At 37.5% G+C, this 26159-nt stretch overlaps 1 protein-coding gene across 6 annotated transcripts in view; it reads left to right on the top strand.

Moving 5' to 3' along the window:
- MARCHF1 (membrane associated ring-CH-type finger 1) overlaps positions 1–26159 on the top strand; it is a 236623-nt gene that overhangs the window by 202419 nt on the left and 8045 nt on the right. For all 6 annotated transcript variants that reach the window (XR_003992201.1, XM_030491821.1, XM_030491818.1 and 3 more), the window contains one exon: positions 10988–11168. Coding sequence is in view for 5 of the 6 variants with exons in the window: in XM_030491821.1 (XP_030347681.1) it covers positions 10988–11168 (181 nt within the window). In the remaining variant the exon portion in view is untranslated. The remainder of the gene's footprint in view (positions 1–10987; positions 11169–26159) is intronic.

The raw sequence follows: 26159 nt of genomic DNA on the forward strand, positions 1-26159 counted from the left end.
TGCTAGGTTATCTCAGTTTGCAGACAGCGAAAGAAAAAGGACATGTTTTTACTACTGATTCAGTATAGAGGGTAGTTTCTGGTTTTCAGGACAGGTCCATGCACTTAATTGGCTCGTGATCTGTGGTATATTTTTCTTCAGATGACAATCTTGCATCTGAAGCAAAAAAAGAATTAAATTTCAACACAGATGTGCACATATACAGTAAACATTTTTCTGCACAAGAAATAGAAAAAGGAGATTTTTTGTTATGTTTAGTCTAAGACTGGATTAACACAGCTGGTTGCGATGTAGAAAATTTGTTTTCTAGACATGCATTTCTTCAAGCTTTTCATCCTAGGTATTCATATCTTCTAGTTGATGTGACCAAGCAGGCTGAGAGGAATGGCTCTTGCCTAGATGGGATTGTGTGGAAATAGCAGAGGAACAGGGATCTCAAACATCTCCTGGTTCCAGTTATTTTGTCTTTAAGTGTTTGGGTAGGCGATTTTTTTCCATTGCTTCCTCATGAATTACTGGCAGTGAAACGCATTTATATGCACACAGAAGAGAATAAACTGTTTCCTCAGTGTGCATTTAGCTGTATGAGCAGGAATGTGACAGGGCACACCCAATTCTAGCATAAGCATGTATCAGATATAGTACCATGGCACAACATATACTTCAGCTAGTTTAACGTAGACCTCTTGGTCACTTCAAGTCAGACATTTCCCCTTCTAGTGTCATTGTTTCTCTGTTTCCAAAATGATGAAACAATGACATCAATGATGACCTTTACAATCTCTTCCTTGAACATACTCCTTCCTTCTATAGTCCATTAGAAGGCAAGCTTTCTGCTTCTGGGATTAGGGATGCATACATAAGTTCTGACCATGCTAAGTTGTTGAGATAGGCTTCCTAAATAATACAGTTGGATCACCCTTTCCTAAGTTGCCCTTTGTCTGAGATTTTCTTTTCGTGTACCTTATTCTGGAATTTTCCATGTGGCTTGAGACACAACTTCAGAAATAGCTTGCTTTGGTCTGCATGAGGGTAATCTCCCTGAAGGGAAAATCTGTGTGTGGGACACAATAAAGTGAATGGATTGTGAGGATTTAGTCCCATGGATTTTCATGTGGGAATTACTAAGGAAAAAAAATTGGTTAGTCGATATTATCATTAGTGTATCATTAAGTGCTTTGTATATTGCTTCTGAATTAATCTTACGGTATTTTTATTATTTACAATGAGAGAACAGAAATATATTTTGTTTGACTACTTATGCTTTTGGTGTGAAATATTTTTATAGTACTGATGTAGTCCTTTCAGTAATAACACCAAACTGTAATTAGCTGAAAGAAACCACATACACTTAAATAAAGTGAGTTCCTCACTGTGAAAAAGATGCTTAGAAGAAGTAGAATTTTGATTTTGTTGAATCATAGAATACCAGGTTGGAAGGGAGCTCAAGGACCATCTGGTCCAACCATGACCTAGACTAGATGTCCCAGCACCCTGTCCAGCCAGATCTTAAAAGTGCCCAGTGTTGGGGAATCCACCACTTCCCTGGGGGGATTATTCCAATGGCTGATTGCTCTCATTGTAAAAAATTTTTCCCCTTGTGCCTGGTTGGAATGTCCCCAGGAGTAAGTTGTGCCCATTAGCCTTTGTCTTTTCCATGTGACTCTCGATAAAAAGGGAATCTCCATCTTCTTCGTAGCCACCCTGTAAACACTGGAACATGGTGATAAGGTCTCCCGTAAGCCTTCTTTTCTCAAGGCTGAACAACCCCAGCTCTCTCAGCCTTTCTTCATACAGCAGGCTTCCTAGTCCTTCTTTGACCTTCCAACCTTCTTTGGACCCTTTCCAACATGTCCACATCTTCTTTGTATAGCAGGGACCAAAACTGGACACAGTATTCCTGATGTGGCCTGACAAGTGCTGAGTAGAGTGGGATAATGATTTCTTTATCTCTGCTGGTGATGCCCTTGTTGATGTAACCCACATCCTGTTGGCTTTCTTTGGCACAGCTGCAAACTGTTCACTCATGCTGAGCTTGTTGTCCACCGGAACCCCCAGGTCCCTTTCCACAGACCTGCTCTCCAGCCAAGTAGATCCCAGACTGTCCTGCACTCTTGGACTATGTTTTCCCAGGTGCAAGACCTTTGTCCTTATTGAACTTCATCAGGTTCTTGTTATCTCAGTCTTCCAGCCTATCCAGGTCATCCTGCAGGGTGGCTCTCACTTCCAAAGTGTCCACTTTCCCATTCAGTTTGGTATCATCAACAAACTTTATCAGGGTACTCTTGATCCCATCATCCAGATCACTTATGAAGACACTGAACAGCATTGAGCCCAATATCAATCCTTGAGAGACCCCATTAATGACAGGTTGCCGGTTTGAAAAGGAGCTATTTACCACCACCATGCAGCATGTCAGCCAGCTTTCTACCCCATGAATGATTCTGTATGCAGTCAGATAGTGCCAGCCCCTCATTTGAGGAGTAAATAGAAGAGTATGGCATGGCAGAAGACTGGTAGAAATGGGGAGAAGTAGTAAGGGAGATGAAGAAGTTGATTCATGAAATCTGCAGAATCTACTTCAAGTATAATTTTTTTAAAAATCAGCTTTGAAAGCTAGTCTGTTAATTAAAAGACCATTATAAACTTAGGAAAAGGCTGTAATGTGAATTTCTATGTGTTAACACAGTCATAGATAGGAAGAAATAGTGCACATTGCACGTGATGAGGCAATATGATTATGTAGTTTCTCTCTGTGAAACAGTGTTGTAACAGGTTTGTGTTTGGGGGGTGGGGTTTTATAATATTACTTAGTAGGACCTGCAAAAGTAGTATCTTGCAGGAAAATTCATATATCCTGAAATAGTCATCTAGTAGAGTGCTCGTGAAGTCAACAGACAGAAAGCCACTTGGGAGGAAAAAGTCCTTATAAACTTGAGGAAATAAGAGAGAGGTGAACAGAAGATAGATATATAGGCTCAAATTCTACCATTGAAATTTAACACTCATTTAAAATATTTATACTGAAACCATGAAGTTCGATCCAGTAAATAATTTGAATTGTATTGCAGAATATGTAGGCTTGAAGTACTATCCAAAGCCCTCTAAAATCACCAAAAACTAGAGGATGCTGAACTGCTGACTGTAGTGTTTGGCTAAAGAGGGTTTTTCACCTGTTTCTCCCTGAGATGTTAGTGCATTTTTGGCTCCTCACGCCTTCCTTTTAAAGAGCTGTGGCTTCTGTTTACTCTCCTCTTCAAAGCCTTTTTGCAAGGTGACTTTCTAATATGAAACCCATGCATTTTGAGGAATCTCCTCCTCTGTATGATGGTCTAGTGGTTTATCAGTCTTTGAAGCAGTATTAAATCCTGGTTAATTCTATTCTCTGCCTGATGGTTCAAAGCCCCATCTGTCACCTCTTTAGCCATCTGGCTATGAAATCTCTTTTGGAAGCTCTCCATGATTCAAAAGGATGCAAGGAGAGCCAAAACAAGGCAAGCATATCTGTGTTGTGGTTAGGGTCACTGAAATGGGGGAGAACTGACTCATGGTTTCTGCTTCTTTTTCTCAAAACCTAGTGTTATTCTTAATGCAAATAGGTGAAATGGCACCACTTCCTGCTAGAAAGCTTGGGTGAGGAGACCCTTGGTTTTAAGAGTCCCATTATTAAATACTTAAAGCATGCATATGTTCTGTAGGGAGTTTAGTTACTTAAAGCTTTGACTTTCATTAGGTTGGTGAGAGGAAACCTAAATCCTTTTTCAAGATGCAATCCCTAGTACTTTGAACTGTGTTCAGTGCAGTAAATCTTGTCTGGCATATATCTTGAGTTGCACTGACAGTGCATCTGAGGCAGGAACTACTTCTAACTGTTTAGATGATTAGATATCCTATTTATCACCTATAATGGAAGATTAATAGAAGGACAAAAGATGTTGACAAAATAAAGGATTTAGTGTGCTTTTGCTAATGTTGCTTGCTCCTGTGTCTCTTACGAATTCTGATCACGTTTGCTGAAACCAAGAGAAAGCTTTACCTAGGCCATTATGAAATTCCACTGGTGTGGTGCAACATTTTAAAAATGTTTTTTCTTCCAGTCAGATAAAGACAGCTGACTGCATAGCATAATGGAAGGGCAGGAGTGATAGGGAAGAGGTATACAAATTGATTACATTTGGTATGGAGAATTAATGTGCTTCATTCACACTGTGTTTAAATGGAGAGAAAGACCAATTTGTCATTTAGATTACTTTATGATATAACAGTGGAAAGAATGGAAATGAGATTTAGAAGAAAAAAAAGAAAAAGCCCACTAAATGAAACCAAGGGAAACATGGCATGCCGTAGCATGTTGCAGGGTGAACATATTTAGTGAATTTAACTTTCTTTTTTTTTCCCAAGTATAAATTATGCAGAGACAGAATTGTTTTGTTGATTTGGGTTTTTCGTTTCTGTCTATAAATGAGTTAATTATTTGCTGTGAGTTGTTCATAAAGTTGTTTGCTTTAATTTTATGTTTGATCTATCTAAAAGCACTGTAAGCACTTTATAAATTTGCAGAAAGAGAAAATGACCTTTTTTGGACAAGAGGACAGTTTTCTTGAGATGATCAGACAGCAGCAATGACAACAATTTTATGCATCCTTTTGCAAACCTATGGAATTAGTTCCTTTTGGTCCAATTAAGATAACCTAGGAGCTCATGGTATTTCATGCTGGCAGCTAATAATCTTCATAGCCAAAAATCAAAGCCAGGGATTCACTTGGTCCAACATTTTCCAGCTATGCTGTTTCTCCCTGACTAAGCTCCCTTTAGAATAGTGAGCTATAGCAACAAGATATACCCACTGAACAGGGTAAGAATTTATCTTTGCATAATCTTTGTTAGCCTAGGTATGCTTTCCAGTGAAGGGCAAGATTTTAACTGCTTTTGCAGTCATTTCTCACAAAAAAATAGTGGTTTTGGTATAGGCATTATTTTCTTTGACCATATTTGTATGGAGAAGATATTTCCCCCTTTTCTTAGGGAGATCTGTTAAAAGATCAAAAGCATTTCTATTCTATTGGCATAATTCCATCTGCAGGAAAATAATAAAATGGGTATTGTGCAACTGCATTAATTTAGTTCACAGTGCATAGGAAACACATCACAGTGCTGGTAAATATGTCACAGTCACAAGGCAGTCACTAATTTTGTCAGTGACGGAGCCTCCATTAGTGCTTTAGCTCAGATAAGGAGCCTGCTTTTGAAGCACATCTGACCACCTTTACTTTCACCATGCTGTAGATCACGCTGACGATTGGTCTCAGGGTTCTCCAACTGTGTTCCCTTTGAGTGAAAGGAAACTGCAAGATGTATTGCTGGTCCAACCTCAAATCAGTATTGAATCAAAGCAACTCCCACCAAGATATGGCTGGTGCAGATATCAGGCTTTTAGCACTATTTTTTTTGGCTGTTACACTTCCACTGCAAAGCTTGATAGCATAGACATAGCTGCATAGCACCCAGGAATGTTAGACAGCAATACAATTTTACATGATCATATGTCATTTATAGCCCTTAAACATTATCTTACATCTTTATCAGTATGCCCATGCTTCCATATATACTTCTATTTTTGACTGCCTCAGAGGCATTCCCCTAGGTTGTACATTTGTTAATAAGGGTAAAATTTGACCTGTCATACTTTTTAAGGAAGTCTGTAAAAAGCTATCTGCACAGCATTACTGTAGCTAAACCCTTTGGCTACTCGTAACAGCCAAAAATCCTTGAAAATTTTATTAGGTACCTAGATGCAGTGCCTATCTCAAGTATGGGATCCCCTGAAAGAGTTCTGGTGGTGCAGAATTACTGCAAACTCTTTTCCACCAGTGCTGCTTCTAATGACAAGTCTCTTATGTGGCTTGAAGCACAAGCAGGGACACACTGATTCATTCTTATCCTTAATCACCTTCCTTTGACAATAGTCATCTATGGAAATCAGCTGTACAGATACTGTCATATAGGAGCACTTGCCAACTGGGTAGAGGTCAAGCACTAAGTTTCACAGTGCACACAAGATTCTTGCAGAATGAATGCATTTTCTACTTCACTACAGCGGCATAGAGATTGGCCCATTTTCTTAATTATGGAAGAGTAAAGTGGATTAGGGAAAGACAGGTTAGGATAACTGCTGTTTTTCCAATGAGGGTAGAGATTAGCAGCTATTCTCTTTAATGAGAGTAAAATTGTTACCTTGCATATGAAGAAAAGCTACAAACCTGTTGGAACTACATGTATCTCTTGCAATAAGAAGCTTAGATGGTGACTAACCATCTAGATTGTAATTTTTGTTGCTATGGTTTTGCCAAACTAAACCACTGTCAGGAAAACCTGAAAATTTTCCATTTATACTCTTTGCTTCATACTGATTTTAGCTGACCTTTTAAACTGAGATTATGTAAGAAATGTTTGTCTGTATGGAAAAAAATATAAAACCTTAATTTGATGTGGAGTGAAAGGTGGTCATCCAGGATAGCTCTTGCTGGTTTTCTGACTATCAACCTAAATCAAATCAACATATGAATGGCTACAAGCTATAGCCATTTTGTTTCCTACTTCCTGCTAATTTTTGCAATGAACAGGACCAGGGAAAACAGTTCATAGTCATGGAATTAAAGACAGCATGACAATACTACATTCTGAACATGCCTGATTTCTGAGTGCTCGGTTTAACAGCGTCTCATGATTTTAATCCAATAAGAAATTTCTCTCTTTTATATATGTATGGTGTCAGTATGCCCTTTAGTGAAGGAGATGGTATACCTTAAACTACTGGCAACTTCACTTACTAATTTTGAATAGCCATTATGGTACACAGTTTAATATGTCACATACAATTTCTCAATGAAACATTGTATTATCAGTGAGCTTTTCAGCATCATTTGAATGTGCCTCAAATTCAATTAATACTTTGAACAAAAAGAAATGCTGAAAAATAATTATAAAATGTTCTCAGTTATCTTCATTAACTTTTCATTTTTACATACATCATTCTCTAAAAATTTTCTAAATTGAACTATTCAGTTTCTGTTTGAGAATTATTTTTTGTGTAGGGAACATATAAGAAATCTGCAACAATTTTTATATGAATTATGCAAAAATATTTCACAAAGACTAATTTTGTTTTCAGTTTAGCATTTTTGATTTCTCCTGAAAAGTTGTGGGTTTTTTGCTAATTTATTGCATCATAAGTGAACATGCTATTTAAAAACATCCTTTAAAGAATTTTAATGGATTTTTGCTAATATATGCACAGTGTTGGCATAAATTTTTCTGTTTTGTACATCTGTGTGCTGAAGGTTGTAAAAATAATTCAGTGGTAAAGATACATGTGCCGGGTAATTAAAATGCTGGCATGTAAAGCAGAAATTTAGCAAAAGAATGACTGAACTGTTACAGCAATATTTCATAAAGTTTCACAACCAACTTCACTTAAAGAAACATATTCTGTGATCTCAACACATAGGATATGTATGTAGGTGTATATTATATACACACCAGAAAAGAATTTTGTATATCTGAATCAGAAGATCATCTAATAGTTCGTATATTCTGCGTTGTCTGGTGATGATTTACAGAACAAAAGCTCCTTTGGAGCCTTGTATTCATCTTTTCCCCTAGCAAAGCAAGGTCCTGTTCATAGGCAGGAATCTTTAAAGTACTAAGCTGTCAAACTTACAAAAAAAAAAAAAAGAAATCTAATCAATCAAGCTCAATTTGTGATAAAGGGCTTAGAACTAAAAGGAATTGGTCAAGTAGCTGACTTCCTTCCTCTCCATTTCCAGATAGCCAGAAGTATTGCTCTATAGTGAAGGCCATTTATCTACTAAAGGACTAGAAAGTTGAGAAAAGCTGTGTACATAAATTCTGTAGGTGTCTGAGCAGCTGAAACTGCTGCTATTAACCACAGACAGTGCTGGACTACAACTTGTAAATAAATCAGTATAGATTTAGCAATGTTTTTCTAGTGGAGTTTTTCATTCAGCTCATTTTTTATGTAAACAATTTTTACTCTAAGAAGTAGTTCAGCCCTCTAAATAGTCTGATGGGGGAAAATTTTGAGAAGTTGTGATTGTGTGAAAATAGGAGACCAGAATGGAAGTTCTCTGCCCCTGACTTGGTTTAGATAAAGTTCAGGTAAGTCTATACTTTGTATCCCTACCTCAGTTCTGTTTGCACAACATATTTTTCAAAAACATTATTTACAATTTATTTTCTGTAATTTGTGATAATTATGATGTACATGTTGGATAAATACAGCAAAGGACAAAGACACACAGAATTCTGATTAAATACTGGTGGCTGAGCAAGATATTACAAGTTATCCCACTCAAGTCTTTAAAAGATATTTGAGCAGTTAGCCAACAGTCTGTTTTAACAGCTGTCAGGCACCCATGTATCTTAAAGACTGTGATTGTGAATTTAGGTAGCACTAATTTCTTTTAAGCTAGTTTCTTCCGGCTAAACAAATAATGAAGAGCTAAATTGCACCAAAGAGCATTCGAGCTAATGAAAACCATGCCTTTGGTTATTTTCTCTGGACTTTAATTCCATTTGAAGTTTGTTTTTATTCTCATTACGTATGTCATGGTTATAAAGTTAGAAGAGGCCATTAGATTATTTAGTTCGAGCTTCTGTATAATGTAAGTTCTTAATGTCACCCTGTTATTTATATGTTTACCTTGTAACTTCTGTACAACAAAAGTCCAAATAGGATGTATAATGTATGTAGTGTTTTTCTGTAAAAGTATAAAGAATCCTTCATTTCAATTTTGCAGTATCACTTTATTTGAAGATCACAGTGGAATTTTAAGTTTGCATTTTAGCTCTTAAAATAATTTTAAACAATTCTGGCAGTAGTAGAAAAAACACTCATGGGTAAATAGATTAATTGTCTAATTCCTAAATAGTTTAAATGCTAAGCCTGTAAAATAAATTATGTATAGCTTGAATTTAAAGGAACAAAGAATAATAGTTTTCCTTTGGGAAATAGCTTTAACTTTAAAAGAAAATTATGGGGTTTATGTAACTCTCAGCTGGGAATGCATGTGTTAGCAAAATAGCTATTCAGTGTTTTGAAAATTTAGTTCTGCCTAAGCTACAGGCTCAATAAGAAGTCAGCATATAGCCAGTTTCCATTTAAGAACTAAGCCCCTAGTGCACCTTGCTTGGCTGGGTTAGTAAAGAAGTGACTGTAAACTAAGTTTTTGTAAAATGTGTCTTGAAAAATTAATGTGTGCAAGATAGTTGTGTGCATTTTCTTCTCCCCTCCTCTCCCATGGGATATAAGATGCTGTACACGCACCACCGTAGACATTGAAACCTGGCTTTTGTGTACCAGCTTTCCAGACCTTCATTTATTTATTTTTCATTCAGCAAAGCAGCTTTGTTCTGCTTTTGCATTATTGTAGATTCATTTTCTTGTCTCTCTAGGCTACACCATGGAAGAATAGTGAAGCTGCTGGTTTTGATCCATAGATCTTCGCTTAGACATTGAAATTTCATCCTCCCCCTGCTTGTAGACTTGGCAGCCTCAGTGCTGTGCTGTAGGCAGTCTTTCATAGGGTGTCTGTGCCAGGTTGCCTCCTCCTGACTTACATCAGGTGCTCCTGTGCTATGAAGAATGTTGCCCATCTTCCCTAACCTGGCCAGTAGGAAGGCAACCTCGCCAGAGGGGCCTCCGCAGCCCTTTTCCTACCCCAGGAATGGTGTGGCAACAGCTTTCTGCATAAAGAGATGAGTTATTCCTCAGATGTATTCAGACTATTCTGCACACACGTATCTAAGGGTGCCTTTTCAAAGTACTAAGTTTCTAAACTCAAGGTTTCGTTTGTGTAACACCACAATCTGTGCTGTTGTTGCTACTTGTCTATTTTGAAATAACATTTCTCAGGCCTTCAGCCTTCCCCTCCTCTCCCCCCTCACCCTTCCCCATGCCAATTTGACACTTAGGACATTCATTAGGACTTGGGTGCTTTGTTGTGTTTTTCTGGGGTGGGGATGGGAAGGAGTTACTCTTGTTGAGGTGAACTTCAGGTGTTTGGTTAAGCCTCCCGCTCCACTGTAGAGCTTTGTCTGCCTTCACAGAGATGCTTACCAATAAAGCTGTCATTGGTTTCGATGGGTGTTTTCCTGATATGATCAGGGGTCTGTTTGGAAGGGAGGAAGATCACCAAGATATTTGGACATGTGTCACAGAAGAAAACCATCAGATTTTGATGTTAGAACACTGATCATTTAATGCAAAATCACAATGTGAAAAGCTCTGTATCCCATTACAAGGTAACAACAGTTCTGGGACCAACCCCTATCGTAACATCTGCTTACATTTGTAGGGGGTTTTTTTCCCAGATAACACAGCTATCTCCTTCAAAGGGACAGTGAAGAATGAAAAAGAGGAAGGATCATGACTTTTTAACACCTGCCTCCTAAAAAGTGTGTGCATGTGTGTATACGCTATGCCATATGCATGACTCCAGAGTACTCAAAACTGTTCTCTAATCTTTTTAACTGTGTAACTCCAAAGAGGTATCCTAGGAACTTTTTGTATTTGTTATACTGGATATTTTCAGCTTGGGTTAGATTCTGCTAACTTTGAGGTTTTTATTGGCATTACCTACAGGCCAAGAACTATTCAGCTCTTAGAAAGAGCACTGGTATTTGTCTTAAAGGTTTTCCTATGCGTAAAAGGGAAAAATGGTGTTATTTCTATTGATTCACCTTCAGACCACATAGTATATTCAAGGAGAAATAACCAAGTGAAGAGAAATTGCTAAGTGGCAGAAGGGAATAAGGAATATGTTCCTGAGCCTCAATCTGAAAGGTCACATACCTGGTGTCTTATGAATGTCAAGTTTGAAAATGAAAAAGTGGTGCAAATAAACCAGTGCCTTTGCATTGCTGGTTGGGAAGTTCCCTTACTAGCTCTTGCTGTCCTTCCTGTCAGGATCTGTCACTGTGAGGGAGATGATGAAAGTCCCCTCATCACACCGTGTCGCTGCACAGGGACCCTGCGGTTTGTTCATCAGGCCTGTCTGCACCAGTGGATTAAGAGCTCAGACACACGCTGTTGTGAACTCTGCAAGTACGACTTTATAATGGAGACCAAGCTCAAACCTCTTCGGAAGGTATGGTGCTTTTGAATTTCATTATCCTTGAGTCAAATAGCCACAATGGCAATGCAAATCACTAGCCCAATTAAAGAAACATCTGCTGTTGTTAATTCAGTCACGGTGATTTTATTTCTACATTTAAATTAGTTGATTTACAGTAGCAGAGGATTTTGACTGAAGACTGTCTTTCAGAACTCATGCAACGTAAGTGCACAAATAACGTTTTTTAGTGTTTAGAATTTTTATCTTCAACTTTTTCTTATTGGCTCATCTGCCTGTTTTTAAGCCAGAAAGAAATCTTTCTCATCGTGTTTTGCTCCTGGATAACACACACCAGTTCACCCAGTAATTTTTACATTAAGCCTATAACTTCTGGTTGAAAATGATATACCAATGTGGAGACAGCAATTATGAAGTAACAACGTCAGTCAATTTAGATGCATCTGTTCTAACTGTTACACTTGTGGGCAAATTAATCGCTCGTACATTAAGGTTAGTTGATGGAATCTAAACTACAGGGTAACCTTACATCCTGAAGGTCAAATGTATATTATCTGTGCTCATCTGTTTTCCAGGATAAATCAATATAATGGTACACAGGTTGTCAGTATGGGGACAGTGAAGATTTGTTAAATGTACGTGGGTTTTATTTTCTTTGGAGTGAATTATTTCTCCTTTCATTTCTCTTTAAAAATGCTCTAATCATTTTAGGGTTTTGTTTTATCTTTGAAGCTTGAGTCAGTGTAGAACAGGGCAAGTTTTGATTTAGAATAAATTTCAATGTGCGAGCTCTTGAAAAACATGTAGAAACTATTAGCTTATAACTAGTATATGCCTACATAGTAATGTTTTGATGGCAAAAGACATTTTGTCAGCCTCGCACAGGTAGCAGCAGTTCAGAGAAAGGAGAGCAAATGGAATTCCTACTCATTTCCCATTCAGAGAAACTTTCTAGTCAGTTCCTGATGATAAACCACTTTTGAAGGGAGAATTAGGATTGATTTGACAAGCAAAGCTTGTGATAGGAAAGGGGACAGTTCTCAAGTGCCAAGTAGACCTTGCCAGGGAGACTGAAAATTGAAATAGATGTGAGTAAAAAAACGGTGGCTGAGAACTTAATTATATTGACTTAGGTTTTAGTAATTGCAGGTAAATTTTAACTAATGTGACAGGAAAGAGATAACTGTATAAAATCCCCTTCCTGTATTATGTTTTGGGGTGATTTTTTCTGAAAACAGATTTCATTTCAGTGTTTTCTAAACAGTTCCATAAGAAACTCATTTTATTTAAAAAAAAAAAATAATTAAAAAAAAAAGGTCATTTCCATGACCATTAGACCTGTAATGAAGTGGCATTGTAGAAGTGAAAGGGCCACATCTCTCAACCAGTTTTTGTTTTAATTTCTACTCTCTACTCATGATGTGAGATTCTAAAGTTTGGTTCTTTCCTGTACATTGCTTCATTATGATGAATCTTACCATAATTTCTTTGCAACATTCCAATCACTGGTCTCGTGAAGTAAAAAAAAAAAAAAAAATACAGACCACAGAACTTAATTACATGTATCTATACTTTTGTTTTTGCAGTACCACAAAAGCAGAATTTAAATATAAACCAAACTATTTGATTCAACTGGTATATTACCATCTTTATTCATGCCTCAGCCTTTCCTGCACTCTCAATGTTTCCTAATGTTTTTTTATCAAAGTCTCATAGCAAAAACATATCATAGCAAAAACATGTTTGAGTATCATGTCATACATTTGTTAGCACCCATAAGTGACAATGTGCAGCATACTGTTAGCATAAATCAAGATACCTTTACTAAATCAATAGGCTTGTGCCAATATGCTACGCTTATTTAATTACAGAATCCCTGAAAGCACCAGACATCAAATAAAACTTAGTTTAATCATTTTAGTGAGATTCTGCATTGAAGTAATCCTTTTAAGCATTGATCAACATGTATTGCAAGTGTTTCATATATTTGAGGAGGTCTAATTACTTGGCTGAATATAAAACTAGAAATTAAATATTACGCATTGCTTAGTGTGTGTGTTTTATTTCTCATGGTCTCTGTTATGCCTATCTATGGTTATAAGTAATATAGTTGCATTTGTAGCTTTACGTTTCATCATTTGCAATCCATGATGCAGAATTTCTCATTTATAAAGTGACTTTATCATGGAAGGAGTTAGAAAGTGGCAAGAAGCTTGTGTGAGTTCCTTATTGAGCTTTCTCAGGTAATAGCTTTATCCTGAGAAAATCACTTCTTCCTTAAAAAGGATGTAATCCTTGTAAAGTAGCACCTGCGTTTCATATCTCTTGAATTTGGTGTTTGAAGCATAGTAGAAACAGGAACGAAATGAAAATACTGTGAGTATGAAATGGATTAAAGTGTCAGATTAAAAGGTGTTCAAAATGCAGGAACGTCTTCAAATGGAGATTTCTCCACAGGGTCTCACTAAACTTCAAAATACTTTTCGTATTTAAATTTTGCTATCCAGTTAAGATGTCTGGTATCAATGAGATATGTTACTTCTATCCCAGCAAATTATTAGATCTATTTTCTGTCCTGATTTTATTTAATCTTTGAAATGATTTACAGATAATAACTTATTTTTGTGAGGCATTAGCAATATTGCACATTGTAACCATGTAGTTACTCTTAGTCATTAGCAAGAGCAAGTTAGTTTTTTGTTTAGGGAAGCATTATGTACCAGTTAAGGTTGATTTTCTTTCTGAATGAAACGGTATATGAATTCATCCCTTTTAACATTTGGAGTGTTCTTTTAGAACAGTGATAAGCTTCTGTTACATTAAACAGAAGTAAAACCAGTGTTAAAATACTGATAATGAAAGAAACTTAATCTTCTTGTTTATTTTGAATGTTTAGATATATCTTCTAAGTGTTTGTTCCTCTTGTATTCTGTATTTGTTTATATACCGATAAGCAGCACTTCTAAACGTGATATGAGGTGCCTCTCTTTGGGTTTTACACCATTGAACTCTGTGGAACATCTCGTGCACCCAGCTGCTGTCAGAAGAGGAGAAAGAAGGAATACTCTCTCCTCTTGGTATCATTCATTTTATAAATAATCAAATAGTAATGAGTGATAAAATGTCCATGACAGCTTTAACTCCATTACAGGATTGAAAGGTTTAAGACCCAGTTGGAGATACGTGGTTCAGAACTGCCCAGAGCAGCGTATTTATGTTCTGGAGAGAAGTTTTGGAACATGCTAATTCAAATTTCCATGCAAAGCAAAAGTCAGTTCAAGCATATCAGTGCCCCTTTATGGTCAGATTAGTAATTAACTGGTTAAATCAGTTTGGAAAAGATTTCAACGGTTTGGTATAATGCTGATTTTACTATTGGATCAAAAGTAAATATTTAGTTTTACTGTAGTAGGTTAAAGATACTCTGTTTGCAACAAGGCCATCAGAACAGTAGGAGCTGTGGATCCAATTAAGACGTATGGTTTGAGCCAACAGAGATCTTGTGGGTAATGCCCAGCTGCAAGGCAGAGAAATCAGCAATTCCACAGGCTCCTTAAAAAAAATAAAATTGAATCACCCATGGAAGCAAGGGAAGAAAATCAGAATGCTGCCTTGAGAGCTTTGATAGATGAAACAAAAGTCTTAATTAAATCTTTAAGTCCCATTTCTCTTCCAGACTTACTGTTTCACTTTGGAGCAGGGACACATCTGCTTCTCCTCTCCCTATAGGTGTCAAAACTGCATTGGGGACTTTTTTTTACAAAACAGTTTTCACCTGCACCACTTTAAATCCAGTTGTTAGAGCTCTTTTAGCTAATGTGTGAGAGAGCCAGTTTCAGCTCCCTCCTTTGTGCTCAACATAGCCCTATAAAAAGAGTAAATCTTTAAAAATATGACTGCCTGGGGGAGTTCATTCATAACTGGGTGATTTGTGGATAAATCTCTTTTTTTTTATAAAATCTGATAGCATGCAGGATAAGTTCAGTGACAGCAAAATATGTTAAGGGTGTGATTTATTTTTGGTTCAATGCTAGCTGGGTAATTCATATTTACATTCCTTATTTAAGAATATGGTGTTTGCTGCCAAAAGTGATATAGCCTGCAGAGATATCTTCATGAAATCCTGCTATGAAATCAAAAGTGGTCGCCATTGGAAACCATTTCTCCTATCAAAGTAGACTCCCAGAACCAGAAGTGACCCACAGAGTCTCTCAGGAAAATAAAAAAAGGAACTTGGAGCACTCATTATTGTATCGCCTACTGTTCACTTCTTATTGCTCTGTGCTGTGAAGTATGAACCATCTGGCTTTTTCATCAGTTTTCTAATAAGACGCATGATAAGAAGTGATAGCTAATATTGCATAGGTCAGGTAACATTGACTTGCTGTGGGATTCATTGCCTTGTAATCCAATTTGGTGGATACTTTGCGATCTTTAACATAGAAGAAGATCCTACATTTCCTTTTAACTTCTGGTGCAGCTACACAGTGTTGTCAAGGCAACCTGCTCTAGTGTTATCTCTTTTCCAGTAAACTGTCTCAAAACATCGCTAGCCGCAAATAATTTCTGGTAATATGTAAGGTCAGACACTTCACTAGTATGCACAAAGGCACAACGCTATTACTTTCTTATTGGCTATCATGTCATTATAGTGAATAACTTTGTGCTCAAGCGAGAATGTGTATATTAAAGCTTTTAAAGTAAAAATAATTCTATAGCATTTATATCCTATTGTGATGCCTCAAGGATGCAAAGGACTACATTGTTCAGACAGTTGTATTCTCAATTTGTGAGAGAGAGTAATAGAGCTCTACTGCTAATTTATCTGTATATATACAGCACGTTGCAGTTTGCAGAGTAATGTTGTCGTGCATTTTGTGCCATAACAAGAATAATAGATCTTAGCTTTATTGTAATGGTAGAATTTGGGTTAGCTTTCGACCTCCATATTTCTTTTTCTTCCATTAAATACAGCTTTTATTAACACAGCTGTTCCAGTTCCCATGGAATTCTGACAAGAAATTCTGACCTCATGTGCCGCATACCTTGAAACCATCATAATATGCCCTTAGGCTTGCAAAAAGCCATCTTCCTGTAATACTTTGCCAGGAGACCTCCATGGGCAGCAACCTTCCTGGATGCGGAACAAGATGTTTGTATTGTCGTTGCTTTGAACATGCATTCTTTTGAGAAGCAAACAGAAAAAATCTTACACCAGAACATGAAACTAAAACTGTCATCTTCTAATTAGCTGCGAGTAATCAAATTTGCTCCTTCTGTTGCTTGGTAGCATTTACAAAAGCAAAAGGAATTCAGGAGATTGTCCAGATCTGGTTATTAGTGGTGTTACCCACTATTGCACAGTACCATGAACACCAGCTCTGGAAGGTACAAATCCTTCTGTGCCTTCTAAGACTGAAATAAACAGTTTGGTCTGAGCTGTTTTACAAGTTGCATCAAAAGGTTTCATTTCCATTTTACCTAGTGGGTCCTACCCTATCCTGCAGTTCAGCAGCTTCTCACTTACTTTGTAAGAGCTTGGGGTATTCTCGTCTCCTTTTCATTTTTTACACAAAATGTATAGCTATTAATGCAACATTTAAAAAGCATAATCAACCCAAGCATTGACCTAAACCAGTCATTGTTATTCATGGATTTTCATAAAAATTCCATTTCTGCTGTTTAATTTTGAAGCTAGGGATTTTACCAGCTTTAATGAGACTGGGCTGCTATTCATAATCTGATTAATGTAAATATTAATCTCTCACATAACTAACACATACAGTTTTACAGTGGTTATTTGCCTCAAATTTATTTTACTGAGACCTATTGATGTGACGTGATCTGAACCGAGTTTTAGTTCACAAGCTGATGCTTGCTTATTGGTGAAATGCATGCCAAAAATGGCTTCTATTGAACATGGTGATGTTCTTTTGAACATAGCAATACAGTACTTGATCTAAATTATGATCTGATGGGATAATTATCAGTTTATTTGGTATATTTTGTGATTTTTATGTTAATTTCATTTTATTCCTGTAGTTGTTTATTAAAATTATTTGGGAAAAAAGAGAATTTTTTCCTCTAGGAATTACTCAGGTCTTTATTCATCTTTATTGATTTATATGTGTCAAAATTGGAATGTAAAACATTTGTTGGAGGTCTTCCAGAATGAATAGCTTCCCTCGGCTCTTTGCCAGAGCACTAGACTATAGTTTTATGTTAATTACCATAGTCTTTCTTCATCACAAATTTCCTTTATTTCATTTCTATTTAATTGGATCAAAAGAATCTCTCTTGTGGGAAAATTAAAAGACAGAGAAGGTAACTGTAGCTATTCACTGGGAAATTAGTATTCTTGCTAAAGTCATATTTATAGATAATGAAGCACATTGGCTCCTTTTTTTAATCTTTGTTATATGGCAATTCAGACAGATGCATATGTACTGTATATATAGTTGCAAAAATAAGATACATAGAGATATGTTTAAACAACAATGTATTTAAAAATACCAGGGTTTTGGTATACATTTAAACTAAGCCACATCTTTGTAATGATTCAGACTGATTTGGTTAAGGGAAACTCAGAAGTCGAGTTACATTTTCTATACAATGTAGGTCAGTTGCTTTTACAACTTCAGGAAGAACATAATGACCATATAAAAAGAATTAGTATTCAAGTTCACTTGTACTATTAATTTAGTGGGTGATGGGGGAGAGACTTGATAAAAGCATCTTTGATCTATGGAAGTAAAGGGTAGAAAATGAGTTAAAAAGACATGCAAGCTGTTCATGAGATTCATCCAACAGTACCAAATGACTGCTCTTCATTCAATGACTCAGATATGGCTGCTTTCCATTTCCAGTCAAGTGTACTCCTTTTCTCACAAGATTTTTTACCATGCACAGGTACCTTTGTACCCTTTCTTCCTCCACTTGCTGCTCTGTTCATGTTAAGACATGATGCTAAAGGGCTTTGGGCTGCAGTGACGTAACACACACTTCTGTAGGCCAGGTCGCACAGCAAGTTCTCCAGGTAAATGGCTTAGGTTTTTATTCTGAAAGACACAAATTAGAACTCTAAGGAATTTTACGTATTGGAAAGAGTGTTTAAACTAGTTACATATTAAATGGGAGAATCAAGGACATGATCAGCAAACAAAAAAGACAAAGCATATGTAGCACAAAGCAGTAATAAGAATTTTCATGCTTGCCCTGGTTTAAGAGAAAGAAAACTTAGATGAAAAATATTTTCTAGGTGGAAGATGGAATAACTAATATTCTGTTGTAACTCCCAGAGAAGACTCTGTATACCATTTATAACTACAGCTAAATAAACAGAAAGTATATTTGTTGATTTAGCTTTTCATGTGTCACCAGTTTTATTTCATCAACTCTAATTTCAAAATGCATGCTTCAAGATACTTTTCAGCAGGCTAGACAATCTGATATCGAGGAAATTAAGTAGTGTGATAAATACTGAAGAGAAGGTGATTCAAGTAAAGACTCTCTAACAAAACTGTGATCATATATTATAACTATGTCTTAGGTGCCTAAGAGGAATTTCACTTTAATTGGACAGGACTAAAGAAAGTGGAGAAGCGTGCAAGACTATGTAATAGGATGTTGATCTCCAGCATGTTGCTATATCCACCTTTCTGTCTAATTCCTCTCCTTTTCCTGTTTCTACCATGCTATCCCAGCCTTCTGTCCACATCCATCACACTGTTTAAGGCTAAAATACACTCAGATATGCAAGGGAGCCCATGCTACTTGGTGTTTGGAGACAGAAGCTTTGGCACAGACTGTTGAGAGATGGATTCTGTAGTGGAAGAAGGGCTCGTCTTTGCTTTGACCCTGACACAATCCATCTCAGATCCAGCACTGAGCATGTGTCATGGCTGCTCTTGTATTGCCCATAAGAGTACATACTACAAAATGCAGCACCCCCACCTGCTTTTGTTGGAAAATCAAATATCAGCTTAACTGGCCTTGTAGCTTTGTGGTATGGTAGTTAGATTGATTGATTCTTTTTTTTTTTTTGTGTAATTTTGAGGGCGGCTTTTTTGGTGTGTCTAAGTTGTTATTTGAGAGCTGGAATGTGATTTAAAGGCATTTGCTACTTTAGTGACTGCAGGGAAATGTCTTGCATTCAATTAGGTGTGCTGCTCTTTTGGAAAGACAGGGGAGAGAGAGGTGGGAGATGACTAGCTGCAAAGAGAATAAAAGTGACACACAAACCAGATCCTTTCAATAGAATGATTGTAGAAATACTGTAGGGAGAGCAGGTAAAAGCATCTGCTCCTGTTCTTAACTGTGATAAAATTTAGTGGAGACATAGATTCTATGCCTTTTTTCCTTGTTTCTTTATGGGTTGCCCACATGTAGCTTGTTTTTTTGATTTTTGAGTAATAAAGGCAGACACCCAGGCACCTAAAGTAAATCTTTTCTAGAGTTCTGGATGTGTGCCTCATGTTCTCAGTACCACACATTGCCCATAGTTTTGCATTATGGTGATAGTTCACTCCTGACCAGTGGTTTAGTGTTTCACCTGCAGATTATCTGTCAGGATTATCTTTTTAGATAAGGTAGATGAAGTGTACTGTGCTAGGAGATAATGATCCTTTTCTTAAATAGTTGACAAGGCAAGAAAACAAACAGCAATTGTAAAAGGGAAATTCATGATCATACCAAAGTCTGATCATGTAGACTTCTACTGAACAAAGGATTGGTTAATGTTGTATCAGCATTCAAAGAGGATGCTTGGAAAATAAATATTTTGTAGAGTACTTTCACATTCTATATGTTGATGTAAAATAATTTCTAGCAGATGGCAGCTAGGAAGAAGTTCCCAGTATGGAGAGATTATGCTATAATTACTTGCCATGGGGTTTCTTGCACATTTCTCAGAAGCATATGGTGGTGTCCTCTGCCTGAGACAGATCATTGGATGAGAGGGACATGAGGTCTTGCTAGTCCTATATTTCTAAAGCATAGCATTTTTTTTTTTTTTTTTTTTTATAGTCTCTGTTGGGATGATGAGGATGCAGGTACTGAAGTTCTTCTAGTTATAAATGACAAGTTTTCTCAACAGTACTTTCAGATTGCAAAAACGGCTATTTCGTTTTAGAAATTGCCTTCTCAAATTGCTTAATACCCTCATTTCACACTTTTTAAGGGTCTACTAATTGATGACATAGCTAAAAAATTGCATAAGTTTGTGAAAAGTGCATCCTGATTATATCACTCAAGTCCAGCTTTTTTAACTGTCAGTTAAAAAAGATTGATTTTGATAGAACTGAATTATTAGTCTTTGCAGGTGATAATCTTAAGGTGTTTATCAAAATGAGATTTTCCATTATGTGGTTCTTTTGTTACTCTAGGCATGCATATCCCACAAAGATAAATTAAAGTGTATTTGTCTTTAGATATGTACCCATTTCTGGTTCAGTTTTAAACTTTTAACAGGTGTTTTAAATACACCAACGACATTCATTTGAATTTCAGAGAGCTCTGTTTAGTGTCACCTAGGGACAGAAATAGATTTTATGCAAACTTCAGACAGGTTTACCAGAGAAAGATTTGTACCAGCTCATCTAATGAGCTAACTAGATCAAGGTAAGGTTGTGCATTGATATGGCTGTATGATGCACCATATGACATGGGATTTTTAAAATTAAATTGATTTTTGTGTACCATGGCTAATGTAGCAGGGGTCTAATGCTGGTCTTCTAATCTTGATCCTTACTAGAGTGTTTTCTCTGGGATGTACTTTCTGATGACAAGTAAAGACAAATATGTTTTCTTTGGTTTTGTGAACCTGCTCAGTTCTTCTTCTGTAAGTGTGCTCTGGGTGTGTGTGGGGAAAAGAACACAGAGGAGGTGTTTTCAGAGCCCAAGCCCTTTTCTTTTTAGCCATCAGACCTGACACATTCTGTTGGACTGCATAAGGGGCGCTTCTTTATCCTGGAGAAGGATGCAGTGAGGCATGCATCGTCCCTCAGGCACAGGCTGTAGCCACATGTTGTTTAGGTGGCATGGAGTGGCTTTTAGTCAAATTGCAAGGTTTGAAGTCTCATCTCTCATCAACACTTCAAATCTGCACGAGGCTGTTTTGTTCTCCCAACATGTGTGGAGCCCTGTTGTCCTTTATTACCATTATTTCTTCCTTCTCCACCCACTGCACAAATTGCATTCCTGCAAACTACTGTTGCAGCTGCTTTCCTCCAGCTGGTAGGTTGATAGTAGTGAACAGTTTCGTGTGGAGACTGAACCAATTAGTACTGCAGTGAGTGACCAGAAAAGTCTCCTTAACCCACTCACTATACTCTGAGCTACATGTTCAGACTACTGACATATCTTCACTGCTTGGCTCACTTCATCAGACACTGCTCCAGTTCTTAAAAGCTTTATTCAGAAGTGCTGGCTAGATCTTTCAGGCCTGGTTTGAGATAAGAAGGATGTTTTTTTGTGTATTCCTAGTTTGAGTGCAGAGCGCAGTTTTCTGCAACAGCCCCTAGTAAATTATTTTAGCCTTCATTTTGCAGGCATGGTTATTCCAAGTTAGAGGTTGGCTCAAGGTCTTTCTTTAGATTGTAGGAAGAATTCACAAAATACTACATGATGACTTTAGCTCTAGGTGAGAGCACAAGGATGACCTTCCAGCTGTAAGTACTGTTTACATTCCATTTATTGTCATTTTTTAGCTAAATGATGGATAGGGAGAAATCTGTCAGAATGGGAAAAATATTTAATATTAGCAATGTCATGCTCATATAAGATTCCCCTGACATGTCTCCTTACCTGCAATTTTTAAAATCAGGGCTCCTGAAAATACCCAGGAGTTAGAAGTCCAAGCATTTATAGCATGTTGCAAAGCAGCCCATTAACTTCACCTTCAATTTGGCATCTTCAGTGATGAGGCCCTGCAAGAGAGAGACCTTTTGTTGCAAAGGTTTGAATCTACAAACCTGCAGTAGATATGGATTTGCTTCAGGACATCTACTTAGACAAAGTCGTGTGGCCAATGTGAGGGAAGGTTACCACTAGCAGGAGGCAATGTGTGGACACAAAATGGTGGATGGGGGCAGGCAGGCAATAAATCTACAATCTGAAAGTGGGGGAAAGGAACACAAGCAGCAAAGTCTGCAGAGTGCAATTCTGTGGTGTGGTAACAGCTTTTGTGTGTGAATCAGTGTGAATCTTTTGGTTCTGCATTGGGCAATCATGAAACCGCTTTGCAGAAAGCTTAAGTATGATAGAGAATTAAAATTGCAGATTTACTTCTGTTAAGAAGAGAGGCTGTATTGGGGTCTCTAGGATAGGAAGCAGCATCCCCACATCTGCAGACAATCTGTTTTCAGAGGATATTTAAAAAATATCCATCTTTATTTGTGTCATACTGATTAATGAAGCTTCTATTAGAAGTGACATGCAGGGAGGTAAATTTTGGTTCTTTAAAATAAATACTAGGGATTTTATCAGGCTACGTTATAGGAAAGGGAAGTGGTTGGCTGCATATGATTTAGATGTTCCTTGTAAGTAGGCTGTATTTTATTTTTTATTTTCTTTTTCTTTACCCAGAAGACTCATGACTGCATTTTGTAATGGCAAGAGTGGGTTTTGAAATCAGTAACCATTCCCTTAAAGTTTCAGAGTCTTTAAGAATCAAAACCAGAGCATGAGGTAGAAACCTGGAACAGGGTTTTATAGCTGCCACTTTCAAGATTATCACAAACTTATCTGGCAGTAAAGCACAGGAATTCAGGCTGAGGTGCACATCGTGTTTTAGCAGTAGCTGTAAGTAGTGGTTGGGGTGGGAGTGTTTCTGATAACTTTTACAATCCACCTTCTTTTCTTTGACAGTTCATTCTCTTTTCCTGCTAGGAACCTCTGAAGCATGTAGACAGTCTCCTACCACCCTCCAGTGGTTTGCAGAGCACAGTACAAGTGTAATGTTCAGAAAGCTTATTCAGAAAATGAAGTTTTCGAGTTTTCTTCTTGGGATATATATTGTTGCATTGTGGATTTTTTTGGTGACTTGTGTAAAAGGTGTTGTGGTTGTTAGATGTTACAGAGTGTTTTAACACACCTGTTCTAATAATGGTATTCATGCAATTGCTTGCGCTTGCAGGACGTTAAACCATCTGCATCTCTCATGATTTCCTGTCTGTGTGTGTATTGCTGTCAGGACTAAGAAATCTGTGGGTGAGGACAACTGGATGTACAACAGTGAAGGGGAGGCTGGGCAAAAGCTACAGTGTTTGTCTATCAATTTAGAGATTCAATAATTTGCAAGTCATTATAAATGTCCCCTCTGGCTGTTACAGTGTCTTCCATTTCTTTCTCTCTCTCCAGTCTCTCTCTCCAGTCTCTATTAACTTACAATTTTCCAAGAAAAATTGCGTCTGGGCACTTACTTTTGTGTTATTTTTCTGTTCTTGGTGGCTCTGATATTCTATCCATGGCATGTGAGAGCATCATCAACCTGATGGTTGTACATTTTTATGCAGCACTGATGAAGATGGTAGAAGATGATGCATTTTATTTTACCTTGTTATCATGAATGTAGAGAGCCATGAGAACTGCAGAAGCTTCCAAATACAGCAGGGGTGAATTTATCAGTGGCTAAGGAGGCACTGCTGTGCTGTGTAACATGGTAGCACCTGCCAAACTTACGCACACAACTTTAAGCTGCATTGGGTCCTGGACTATGAAGTACAAGGGGCTGATGCTTTTACTGCTCAATATATTGTGGCCTTTGCTATGGATTTTCAAACAATTTTTTATTTCCCTACCTAAGCTTTTATCCAAGCAAATCTGTGCTAATATAAATAGTTAAATTTTTGATTTAAGCCAATTGCAAATATCCTAAAATTGTGAATTGCACTTTTCTGCTCCAGGGCAACATAAATTGCTGGCTTATCTACTAATGTCACTCGTCTATTAGAGAGTGACAGTTGTCATATAGTACTCTCTGTTCAGCCAAGCTAAAATACGTGAGTAGGACAGGAAAATTACCTTGGCTACTACAGGGATCACCAGGAGTAGAGCACAAAGTTTAATCGAACTTCCCCTTCTGATTTCAGCCCATCATGACTGGAGTTGAGAGGAGAACTAGAACTGCAGCTGGGGCAGGGCAGAACAAAAGCGCCACTCTTTAAGAGCTGTAATTGCTCCCAAGTACTCTGATCCCCCTGTGTCTGTGTGAGCAGGTCTCTCATTCCTTTCTTGTATCGCAGCTGGGACTCTGCACAGTCGTCCAGTTCCATAATGACCCATGTCCTGGTGGCCTCTCCGAGTCCCCTGCCAGCCAGCTTATTTCTGGTGTGATAACCTGTGCATGGATAGACTAGACACACTGGCATGCTGTCTTGGTGGGAGAAGGAGTGAGGCCAGAGAGTGGAATCAGAGTTGGCCAGGCCTTGGCTTGCTGTCTGGCTGCATCTGATCACGGGATGTTAGCAAAAAAGGTATGCTATGGCCCATTTCTGCTAGCTCCCTCTCCTGATACACTTTTCTTGTCAATCTCAGCAGAAATTTGTGAGCTTGTTCTTTTACCTATCCTGCCCACTGGTCATTTAGTTTTGCTTTCCTCCCTCCTCCACCCCCCCACTTACAAAATGTTCGCATTTAGAGAAGTGGGACCAACATTCTTCTTTGACTTTAAAATTCCAATTGAAAAAGCTGTATTTGGGCAATTTGATATGTTCAGATCAACATATTTGATATGTTCAGATCAACACTAAGGCTTTTGTGTATGTTACAGAGAGTAAAATAGCTATAATGAGATCGGAGGTATACATAACAGTGAAAATTTAGCTCAGAATCTTTTCTCCAGTAGACCAAAAAGCATAGCATCCGAGTTGAGATGATAAAAATCTTCCATTTATAAACGCAGTTCATTCTTTATTATGTTCAGCATTGGTGTCTCACAAAGTAAATGAAGGGTTAAGGTAAAATCCCTTCTTCCATGTGGACAAAGACCACTTTTTGTTTGGAAAGAAAGTCTGTTGCAAGGCTTGAATTGAATTTTCACTGCAAAAAGTATTAAAGTCTCCAGGTCAAATGCTGTATAACCTGGTGACTGTAATAATATGATAAGACTGTGATGATAATGTCACAGTCTGTCTGCTGAATACTACAGAACTACATGAACTACAATGAATATAAGGTTCTGGGGTTTTTTGTTGGTTTATTTACTTTTTTTAATGTCTCCCATTTTCCCAGACTGCTGTACAAAAGCCAGTAAGCTTAGTTTTCATTCCTAAGTAGATGATGTATCAGAAACTGAAATGATGTATTAGCTAGTAAATAAACTGCTAGCTCTGTCTGTATATAACTCAGGTAATATTTCAGTTCTTCTATATAGTTATTTAAGCCTTGTGATTGTAAAACTCTGGCAAGGACTAGAAAATGCTCCAGAGATTTTGTTTTGAGGCAACAGCTCTGAAATGTGCAAGTTTAACTGCCATTAAAGACTGAAATCTGTTTTGCCCAGTAAGTACTGTTCCAAAACTAGGGGCAGGAAGAAGCATTTCTGAAAGTTAGCCCTCTTGGTGACATTGCCTTGACATTTTACTCCAGTTGTGCTCCTTCAGAATGTGACGGGACAGCAAGTAGTATTCAGACAAGAATTGCCATACTGGTTCAGGTTAAAATCTAAGCATCCAGCTTTTATGCTAACTATCTCCAACAGTAGCCATAAGTAATTTAGGGGAAATTTGTAATTTCCCTATAACAAACGAAAACAAAATATAAAAAACAAACCAGCCAACCAAAAAAAAAGCCCCAAAACAAGCTCAAACAAGGAAAACAAAGCCAAACTCATACCTTCAAAGTAAATTTATACCATCTCGGTGCTGTGAAGTGGCCAGGGGTTTTTATCCAGCCTTAGCACCTGGAAAGGACTAGGAACCACAGCAGGAGTGCGCTAGAGGTACATGTAGGCGACCAGCAGCTTTGCTGTGCCGGTGTCTGTGCTGGGGCCTGCACACTGAAGCACAG

This window comes from Strigops habroptila, chromosome 7, assembly GCF_004027225.2.
Source record: "Strigops habroptila isolate Jane chromosome 7, bStrHab1.2.pri, whole genome shotgun sequence".
Classification (NCBI taxonomy): domain Eukaryota; kingdom Metazoa; phylum Chordata; class Aves; order Psittaciformes; family Psittacidae; genus Strigops; species Strigops habroptila.